The sequence below is a fragment of the Acomys minous genome (assembly GCF_964271855.1).
Source record: "Acomys minous genome assembly, chromosome: 9".
Lineage (NCBI taxonomy): Eukaryota > Metazoa > Chordata > Mammalia > Rodentia > Muridae > Acomys > Acomys minous.
In genome coordinates this window covers 1,325,542-1,336,350 of record NC_140490.1, presented here as the reverse complement: position 1 = coordinate 1,336,350, position 10,809 = coordinate 1,325,542, and the positions used below count along the sequence as shown (strand labels likewise).

Here is a 10,809-nt window from a genome sequence, read left to right as displayed (position 1 = left end):
CATTGCAGGTGTTTACTGAGACCAGAGAGTCCTAATTGCTGCCCTTTGAACGTGACTAGCACGCGGTGGCCTCCTGCTCTCAGAGAAGAGTCTCGCACTTCACGGCTCTGCTATACAGATCCTGTCCTTTCAGGCCAGTTCAAGGAGCAGTCACCTCAGGGCTCCCCCGTCACGTCCACCTCCCCACATTATGCCCTATTAAAAACAAATACAACCCGACTAAGTCCGGTGGGTGCTGCCCCTCCGGTTATGTATATGGGAGCTAAAGCACCTTGCCAGTGTACACACCTCCAAAGAGGCGTGGTTCTCCTGTTCCCAGCAATTAACTGCCAATAAGTCCTCGTTCAGGGGTGGAGTCTCACAAGCCCCTCCCTCCCTCATCCATGCTGGAATTTTTGACTGGCTTGGTCTTGTGTCTTGTACAGCTGCCAACAGCAGTATCCTTCCTAGGGACAGCACTTGACAGCACCCCTCCCTACCTTCCAGCTCTTACCTTCATCCCATCTCCCCTTCCAAGATGCTCTCTGAGCCCTGGTGGGGATTGATTGTTTTTGTTTGTTTGATTGGTTGATTTACTAAGTACCACAAAGCCCCCCATGTATTAGTTAACATCACTGTGTAAGAGATTACTTCCAGGGCTGGGCAGGGGGCGGGGATGCTAGAGAGATGCCTCAGCAGTCAAGAGCATTTGTTCTTCTTGCAATTTCCAGCACCTACCTGGTGTCTCACAGTCATTTGTAACTTCAGTCACGGAGAATCAGGCATCATTTTCTGACCTCCAAGAGCCCCAGACACAGGTGGTGCACGGTCATACATGTGAGTGAAACACTGGTGCATTCATGTAAAATAATAATAATAATATAAAAAAACTTTTAAAAACTTACCCCCAAACTTAATGGCTTAACATAACAGCATAGTTGGGTAGCTCAGGTCCCAAGTGTCTGACCACATCACCGTCACGATATTTAGTGGAGTTGGAGGAGGACTTTCAAGGTGACTCAGTGACATGACTGACATTCCTGCTCTGATTCCTAGCAGAAGGCCTGAGCTCCCCTCCGATGGACATGCCTAAGCATCCTCACAATTGCTCTCACCAGCTCCCCCACCCCCAACAGCCAGGGACCAAAGAAAGCAAGGCAGGAACTGTGCACTTCTCACCAAGACACCTCTGCCACTTTTGTCCAGGCGCACAGATGTGTGATCAGGGTAGGAGAGTGCACAGGGTGTGAGTGCCAGTAGTCAGGGACCAGTGGGCACCTGTTTGACAAATGAGAAAGATGCTGCCTGTATCTAACTCCTTTATACAAGGCACCACTGGCTGCGATAAGGCCTTGATGACTCAGACACGTCAGGGTAACTGAGATGTCAGCATGATGCGCAGACCTCCACCAAGTTACCCAGATTATCCTCCCGGCTTCAGAGAATACCCTGGGAGACATGAGGGAAGAGCAGGTGCCGACATAGGAGTCTCAGCACTTGCTTGCTGCGTTTGCCATTTTTGTCCTGATTTTTGGGGTGCCCTGAGTCAGCTCATATTTTTTTTGAGTCATTCAGAGTTGTACTAAATTTAGAAGCCTTTTGTTTTTTGGTGTGTCCAGGATCAAGTTTGTAACATACATTCTAGCCAGGAGTACTTAGCCAGCACAGCACACGAGTGTCACTGCTTTGTAGCACATTTATTTAGCCAGTTCTTCATGCGAGTGTGCACTTAGTTCCCAGACATTTCTAGCACAGACATATTGTCTAGATGCACTTGTGAGAAAGCCTTTTTATGGTGAATGTTATTAAACTAAAATCAGGGGTATAATAAAACAGCAATTTAAGGGTAATTTACTAACAATTGCAGCCTTTAAACACTGGCATATGATTGTGTGGCGATAATATTGAACTTGTCACTCGGAGAATTGTGGGACATTTTCCTAATCCTCATGGCCTTTAACTATAACTCCTTCAATTTTTCTTTTGCTCTTCTTAAGTCACTAGATGAAAAAAAAAAAAAACGGGTAAGTTGTGAACTTTTTCCCACGCTGAATACCCAGCACATCCGGCCTCCTCACCCAGAGAGAGCACCAGAGGATGTAAAGATGAACCAGCATCGTCAAAACTCGTGGATTTAGGACTTTAGACTCCGTGTCTTGTTCTGGTTCTGTACAGGCTGGTGTTGGGGTGAGTCAGGCAGAGGCTGAGTCTCAGAGGTGGTCAGCTATTGGGCAGTGGTGAGGAGGGGAAGGCGGGATCTAATACAAGCCTCAGCACAGATTCCCTGCTCTCTGCAGGGGACACAGCAAAGGTGTGGCATCTAGAGGGATTTAGCTAGTATGTCCCAAGCTCTTCGTGTGGGACCTTCCTTCTGTTTGATGATGGAGATGTCCAGTCTTGCAGTATTCTCACAGATGCTCATACCGAGAGGCTGACTTGTGCTGTCTAGAAATCAGGGGGCAGATCCTGCTGTGCTGGCCCAGTTTGACTTGGGGAACCGTTGCTGACAAGATGTACTGAAAAATCCATATAATCATCACACACTCTCCTGAAGCAGACCACCACAGGAAGCCAAATTACAATCAGAAACCGCTTTCTAAGTTGCCCTGAAAAATCTCCACCCTGCGATGTGGACATAGCTCGAGTCAGTGCGTTCTTTCCCTTAAAGGCCCCGCGGGGAGCGGCTCATAGTCCACCATTGTCAGTGAGCAGAAAACCAAGTTTTCTGAGTCTGTCCCAGCACAGGAATAGGAGGATGTCAGAGGAACCAAACATTCTCCTTAGAGAATATGTTGGTTATCTTTGGCCATGAAACAAGAAGCTTGGCCACTTAGAGCAATACCTATGTAATCACACGCTGTTTCTGCAGCCCAGGGCCCTCAGGATGCTGTCTGGAGCTCTAGCCACATGGAGACTCTGAATGGGGCTGGGATCTGCTTTGCAAGGAGACCCCTTACGCGGCTAGCACCTTCCAGGGGGGAGATTGGCAGGGGCACTCTGTGCTGGCCAATCTATGTCAACCTTATGCAAGCTGGAGTCATCAGAGAGAGGGGAGCCTCAGTTGAGAAAAAAATGCCTCTGCTGGGAGGTGGTGGAGGTGGCCCACACCTTTAACACCGCCCCCCTCTTCTCCCAAAGGCAGCCGGATCTGTGAGTTTGAGGCCAGCCTGGTCTACAGAATGAATTCCAGGACAGCCAGGGCTACACAGAGAAACACTGACTGGAAACACCAAACCAAACCAAACCAAACCAAACCAACAACATAAAACCAACAAACAAAACCCAAACACACAGACAAACAAAAAAACATGAGAAAATGCCTTGGTAAGATCTGGCTGCGGACAAGCCTTTGGGGCACTTTCTTAGTTAATGATTGTTGGTGGAGGGCCCAGCCTTTAGTCCCAGCACTCAGGTGGCAGAAGCCTTCAAATGTCTCTGTTCGAGGCCACCTGGGTCTACCAAGAGAGTCCCAGGGACAGCCAGGAATACACAGAGAAACCCTGTCTAAAACAAACAGAGAGCAAGCAAGCAAGCAAGCAAGCAAGCAAGCAGGCAGCACTCCTCCAAGCTTCTGCATCAGCTCCTGTCTCCAGGTTCCTGCCTCGTGGGAGGGAGTTCCTGTCCTGACTTCCTCCTCAAGTTGTTTCTGATCATGGTGTCTCATCACAGCGATAGTAGTAACCCTTAGTGAGACATGCTTGGTCCCTCACCAGAGTGACCGCGTGTGGATTGCTTCCCTGTGGGTTAAAGAGTGACCTCTCAGCATGACTCCTGACTCCCCTTAGTGTGAGGCATATGAGAGGAGGGAGCCAAGTAAGAGCCGTGTCTTTTATAACTTGAACCCTAAAGTTGCACACAGCCCTCTCTACCACACTGCTGCAGGCAAACCCCTAAATGCCCCCTAGACCTCAAGGGAGGGCACGAGGTTCCCTTCCAAAGACAAGTGCCAAAAGAAATTACGAGCACCCGAAAACCACAGAGACTGTCATCTCGTCGTCTCTGACGCTCCTTTTCCTACATTTGCACAGCACCGTAACTATGGCTACACACTGTACACCACAAATACCGAAACAGCTAGCTTGTGGCCACTCTCACGTGGTAACCATCTGTAGCTAAAGCTAGTTTGTCTGCCTCGTCGCTAGTCAGGGGACCGATGACAACTTAGTTGCGACACTTCACTGTCTCTGTTTCTGTCATCAACAAAATCAGGCTGGTTGTAAGATCTGCCACCCCGCCCCCTCCTGCTAAGCTCCATGAGAGCATTCAGTGAGTAATTAAATGCACGGGGCTTACCAGAGAGCCTGGCCCACAGAAACCACTCGATACTGTTAGCTGTCAGCGTGACAGCTATAGCAATAGAAGTCTGAGCCAGTAGGTGTGGTTAGCCTCAGAAAAAGGCTCAGAAAGCAGGCCTTATAGTGTGTTCCCAGGGGGGCTGTGGGGGGAAGCACAACTGCCTGGCCACACCACAGTCTCAAGCCATCATCGGAAGGACAGAGGAGGCCTCTTGCCCTCTTTCTCTGCTGCGCCTCTTCCCTCTGGGACCCTGGTTAACCCTTGGCAGAAACTGGTTGGTGGAGATAACGTGTTTCACTAGCACTCTGAGCCCTGTTTATTTTTGGCCTGACTTTTTTTTTTTTTTTTTTTTTTTTTTTTAGATCGACCTTTTGTGAGGGCAGAATTTTTAAACAGGGAATCGACCTTTAGGAAGTTCTTCAGCTTTATGCATTTTAACTGTAAGGGTTTATGTACACACTGCCGGCCTCGGCTCGGCTCGCTGTCGGCTTATGACACCTCTGTTCTTCCTCTGGGGCTTTTTGTTTTCCTTCCAGCGACTCTTGAGACCCTTGGACAGACTGACTAGATCTCTCTTCCTCCTAAATACAGCCATCACGCAAAGCCTGCCAGACTCACGCCTCGTGGCTAGTACCCACGCAGAGAGGCTGAGGCAGAGGGATTGCTGTGAGTTGGAAGCCAGAATGAACCACAGAAAGAGACTTTGCCTCAAAACAAATAAACAAAACAAAGCCAAAATAGCTCAGGTTCAAGAAGATCCAGAGAGCAGTGCCTGTCTTCACTGAGGAAGTATAGGGCAGGACGGAGGTGTTACGTGAGTTTTATCCCTCTCCTAGGGCCCGCTTTAAAGGAGAAGCTCTGCCTAGCAGGACACATTGAAGTTCTTATATCTGGTGGCAACTAGCTAAGTCATCAGAAAGAGGTCATCAGAAAGGTGACCACCTGGGGTCACCTGCCCCATGCCCTCCTTCTCCATCAGAATGTCTGTAGCATGTGCTGGCCTGCCCACGAGCCACCCGGGCTCCTGAGCATGACAGCGTGGCTCACGTGCCAATTCATTAGTGATAACGCTCACCCTGGATCTCAGAGATCCTCCGAAGTCCCAGCGAGGGCAAACGTCAGTCCCCCTAATGATCGGTACCGGTTACACGCTGAAATGATATTTTAGCGTTGGGTTAAATCAAACAGCTCGTTGCTCTTTGGTAATTTGACTACTGGAAAGTCTCAGGCTCTATATGTGGCTCATGTTATCATACTGTGATACTGCTGCTGGCTCCCCCTACCCTGGTAGGCAGTATTCTGACACCCTACCTGCCCCCCATCCCAACGCTGCCGCCCCACCCCCACCCTGCCCCGGGAGAACTGGGATTGGAGAAACTTCCACCACAAGTCCTCCTCGCCTTTCATGATTCTGGCTCCCCATCTCTTCCCTGTAGATTCTCGGTCTTTCTTCGGGTTAGTGGCTTCTGCGTCTCACAGTCAGTACTCCACATCTCAGGAAGCCCCACAGGAGAGAGTCCAGCACCGCTCCTTCCTGTTAGAAGGGCAGTGACTCCATTTCCTCCCGCCGTTCCCGCCCCTTCACTCCTTATCTTTTTTCCAACTTGGCGATTTTTTTTTAGAAGAATTATTTTATTGTGAGAGATAGCAGATAGCATCCATTTCATGGCCTAGGGTAATTATTATAAACCATGATGAGTCACCTTAGGTCCATCTGTCATTAATGTTCACACTGGAATGCCCGCTCTTGACTCTTACCCTATAATGGATCTTAACTGTTACCTCTTTGCACTTTTTACCTGCTAGGGTGGTGCGGTACCTCATGGTGCCCTTAACATGTTTTTCCTTGGCTGTTATTGTAGCGATATTCTTAACAAGTTCTCCTGTGCCCTCCCTCTATTTATTTGTAAAACTTACTGTCCAAAGCCACTTGCATCATCACTCTGTGGGTCTGACTGATGAGAAAAGGGACCGGATTGTTTCTGCCATCAAACATTCAACTGGTCCTTTGGATACTTCATCCCATTTAATCCAAGGAAGCAGGAACTATTGGTGCCTACCCGTAACTGATGTGGCAATTAAGGCTCAAAAAAGGTTAAACAATGTAACAAAAATCACACTACAAATTAAGTGGCAGGTGTGGGATTAACTCCCGGGCCTTACTCCAAAGACTATGCCCCTTAACTGGACGCCATGCCTGCAATGCCTGCAGTGCTTTTTTTGTTAACCGTGTTACTGTAACACAACATCCGAGGGAAACCGCACTTAAAAAGAGGAAAGGTTTATATTGACTTTCAACATGGAAGATTCTAATCTATAATAGTTGGCTGAGAAAACTGCACCTCATGATAGCCAAGAAGCAAAGAGAAAGATGAGGGAAGGATTGTAAGCTTTGTCCCAGGTGAAAACAGTCTTGGTGGGTTTTGTTCCTTGGAACCACCACGGATAGACCTAATGGAACTATCCTGGGTCTGAAATTCAGCAAGTGGACGGAGGACTCCAGCCGGGCTATTGTGTTTCTAATGGAATATTCATGGGGGCAGGGATCCTGACCATTGCACCCCCAGGAGAGATGCAGGCGAGGAGAGAGGAGAAGGCTACATCTTTTGGAGCAGGATGGCATGTAGATTTGGGGAGAGACCAGCTTACAGGCCAGAGACCCCTGGGGATCCGTCCCGTCCCGTGGAACAGCTACTGGAAGGTTTACTCTTGTTTTCCTTTAATGCTTTTTCCCTCTTGTATAGGATAGTTGGATTGTATAATAAAGTCTAATTGTTAAGAAACAGAGCCAACAAGGTAGGGTTCTACGGTCCATTTCAGGGGCATTCCCTGAAGTGATCAGAAAAATCTCCCAGTAGGCCCCATTCTGAATGTCTCCCAATTGGGGGCCAAGCCTTTCACATAGGGCCTTCAAGGAACTCTAGAGGAAGCCACAACACTGAGACTTTTCTTTGCAAGTATTCTGAAGAGACCTTAGTACATGCCAATGAGCTTGTAGCTTGTACCTAACTCCTTCCAATCTGAAGAGACTGCGTGAAGTCCAGCGAGGTGCCCAGCTCTGTGGATAACTGTCCAGTGCCTAAACTAACAGGGAACGTGGTTTTCCACTTGAGTGGGACAGGGAAGGACGTGTCAGAAGAGCAGATCCACACCTGCCTGAGCCCTGAGGAGGCTGTTGGGTGAAGTAGGCATTCAGTGAGATACGGTGGCTCCTGTCTGCTGCCCCGGCACTCAGGATGCTGAGATTGAGTCAACTGTGAGTTCAAAGCCAGCCAGGGCTTCAGAGTGAGAGACCCTGTCTCAAAAAAACAAAAAGGCAAACACCTGAGTCCCCACTTGTCTGACGTACCTAGAGTAAAAACCAGGTTCTTGGGGACAGAAAATGGTGGCTTGCCAATGCCTAGGAAACGGGTTTTGATGAAGTCAGACTTTCAATTTGGAAGGTCTACAGCAGTGGTTCTCGAGTTTCCTGATGCTTTAATGCAGTTCCTCGTGTTGTGGTGACCGCCCCCCCATCCTAAAATTATTTTGTTGCTATTCACAACTGTAATTTTGCTACTGTTATAAATAATAATGTAAGTATCTGTGTTTTCCAGTGGTGTTAGGCGACCCTTGTGAAAGGGTTGTTCAACTTCCCATGAGCTTGCGACCCACAAGTTGAGAACTGCTGGTTCATACGTGCATAGGCAGACTGCATGCCATTGTGAGCGTCCTTAATGACACCAAACTGCTTGTTTAAAATGCTTACTGTTATATGTAATTTGTCAGAGTCACAAAGAGATTGAGGCTGGCAGGACAGCTCAGTGGCGTGTGCTTGTAATCCCAGCCCTGGGGAAGCAGGCATAGGCGGATCCCTGGGGCTCACTGGACCAGACTGTCTAGCTTAGTTGTTGAGTTCTGGGGAGACCTTGTCTCAGTGGATATATAGATGATATCCCTTAGGGTTGTGTCCAGTGCTTTCCTCCACACACATGAGCATACACATGCACACTCGTGCAGCACTCACACATCCATACCAATAAAAATATTAAGCTAAAAAAAAAAACCCCTAAAACCACAAGCAGATCCTTCATATAAAGATAAATAGAGTGTGTGTGACCCAAAGCTTGACTGGAGCTGTGTGGCTCCTTCGCGCTCCGCACTAAGACTGGGAGTCAGGGGTTTTGCGTTCTTGTCTTCCGGCATGTTCTTCTGTGTAGGAGTTTGAACCAGCTTCATTCACGCACATCCTTTCTCTAGCTACAGCTGTCATTTCACTGTCTACAGATGTCTAAAGTGGGGAGGCGACATCATGCCAAGAAGTCCTGCATGGTGGATGGACCCTCAGTTAGTGGAAGTTTGCTTAGGTTTGGCCCTTGGCGATCTAGAGTCGAGTCTTGTCTAAAAAGAGGACGGCACTGCCAGTTCTCCATGGTGGGACCAAAGCAGCTGTCATCTCTTTGGAGACACAAATGATCAGAGACCCCCAAACAACTACGCACTTGTTTTGTTGAGTTTTAAACCTCTTTTTAAATGGAGATTATATTTATTTTATGTGTATATATAAGTGTTTGCCTGCATGTATGTCTGTGCACCGTGTGTGTGTGTGTGTGTGTGTGTTACCTGAGGAATCTAGAAGAGGATGCCAGATCCCCTGGGACTGGAGTTACTGACAGTTGTGAGCTGCCATGTAGGTGCTAAGAGTTGAACCTGGGTCCTCTGGAAGAGCAGCCAGTGCTCTCAACCGCTGAGCCATCTCTCCAGCCCCGAGGATTTAGTTTTTTGAGTGGAGGTCTCATGTAGTTCCTGCTGGTCCAGACTTCCTAAGTAGTAGTGGGTGACTTTTGAACTACAATCTTCCTGTCTCTACCTTCCAAGTGCTAGGATTACAGGTGTTCACTGCTGTACTCTGATTTTCTTGGTGCAAAGGTTTCGTGACTGCTCGGCATGTATTCTACCGACTGCACTATCTGAGAATTTTTGAACTATATCTCATTGGAGGCCCTGTTCCCTAAAAGCCTTGAGCCCGTTAACCAAACTCATACCCAGGTGGTCTTGAGAACATTAAGCCAAGCTGGGTGTGGTGGCGCACGCCTTTAATCCCAGCACTTGGGAGGCAGAGGGAGGTAGATTACTGTGAGTTCGAGGGCAGCCTGATCTACAAAGTGAGTCTAGGACAGCCAAGGCTACATAGAGAAACCTTGTCTCGAAAAACCAAAAAAAAGGAAAAAAAAAATTAAGCCAGGGTGCCTAAGTTGGGACTCTAAGCCACAGAAATGTAAGGTGTGATGTTCAGTGTGGTTGTGAGTGTATTTGCTCACGTGTCCTGTGTACTTTCCCTTTCAGGAATCATTAACCAATGGCAACAGGAATCCAAGGATAAAGTGATTTCCCTTCTGTTAACTCACCTGCCTTTGCTGAAGCCAGGAAACCTCGACGCAAAAGTAGAGTATATGAAACTGCTGCCCAAGATCCTGGCACACTCTATAGAACACAGCCAGCACATCGAGGAGAGCAGGCAGCTGCTGTCCTATGCTTTGATCCACCCAGCCACATCCCTGGAAGACCGCAGTGCCCTAGCCATGTGGCTGAACCACCTGGAGACTCGCACATCCACCGGCTTCGGTGGCCCGAACCGAGCCCGATCGGACTCTGCGGATTACGGACAGACGCGCTACTATCACCAAAGACAGGACTCTGAGGACAAGCTCAATGGGTGGCAGAACTCTCGGGATTCTGGGATTTGCATCAGCGCCTCCAACTGGCAGGACAAGAGCCTGGCATGTGAGAATGGCCATGCCCCCCTCTACTCGTCCTCATCTGTCCCCACCACCATCAACACCATTGGAACCAGCACAAGTACGAGTAAGTCCCTCCCCTGCCCCCAACCCATTTAACGCATTCTGGTTTGGTGGTTTGCTGTGTGTGTGTGTGTGTGTGTGTGTGTGTGTGTGTGTGTGTGTGTGGCACGTCCTGCTGGCACCGTCTGCTCTGAGCACCCTGTAACCCTGGGGAGAAGGAGGGCTGGTGGCAGTCGGCTGTGGGAGAGGAGGGCTCTTTGGGCTCGGGATTGGTTGCTCTTTGGCTCTGGAAAGATGAAAATTCTGGGCAAGTTAAAATGATGGATGGTCCAAATTTGGGGTTTAGACAGACCAAAAATAAAGAAATGAGAGAAGAGAGAGTCAATGGTGAAAGAAGGAACCATTCTGTTTCCACAAATAAAAATGTCTTTCACCCCCGGGCTCAGGGATTTGCAGACACTGAGTTACTATGTGTTTCTTTAAAGCTGATATTAACCCATGGTTGACCAGCCAGCCTCACAGAGGCCGCTGCTGCTGCTTCTCCTTCTCCTCCTCCTCCTCCTCCTCCTCCTTCTTCTTCTTCTCTTCTTCTTCTCCTCCTCCTTCTCCTTCTCCTTGTCTTCTTCTTCTTTTCTTCTTCTTCCTCTTCTCCTTCTTTTCCTTGTCCTTCTCGTCCTCCTCCTTCCTTATGTGTGTTTTTTCTTTAAAAAGCAATTGCCTGGCATGGCTCTTCTTGCTGAACACCAGTGGATGG

The 10,809-nt window shown here is 48.6% G+C and overlaps 1 protein-coding gene and 1 long non-coding RNA gene across 7 annotated transcripts in view; one reads left to right on the top strand and one right to left on the bottom strand.

Annotated features, from left to right (window-relative positions):
- The window catches only part of SAMD4A (sterile alpha motif domain containing 4A), a 222,120-nt gene that overhangs the window by 126,788 nt on the left and 84,523 nt on the right, over positions 1-10,809 (top strand). For all 5 annotated transcript variants that reach the window (XM_084797071.1, XM_084797073.1, XM_084797072.1 and 2 more), the window contains one exon: positions 9,601-10,119. In XM_084797071.1, coding sequence (XP_084653197.1) covers positions 9,601-10,119 — 519 coding nt within the window. The remainder of the gene's footprint in view (positions 1-9,600; positions 10,120-10,809) is intronic.
- Positions 639-10,809, bottom strand: part of LOC311606078 — a 39,139-nt gene continuing 28,968 nt past the window's right edge. For both annotated transcript variants that reach the window (XR_014782185.1, XR_014782187.1), the window contains exons 3-5: positions 5,676-5,809; positions 5,351-5,426; positions 639-828 (exon numbers count right to left, since the gene is read on the bottom strand). This is a non-coding gene — a long non-coding RNA (uncharacterized lncRNA). The remainder of the gene's footprint in view (positions 829-5,350; positions 5,427-5,675; positions 5,810-10,809) is intronic.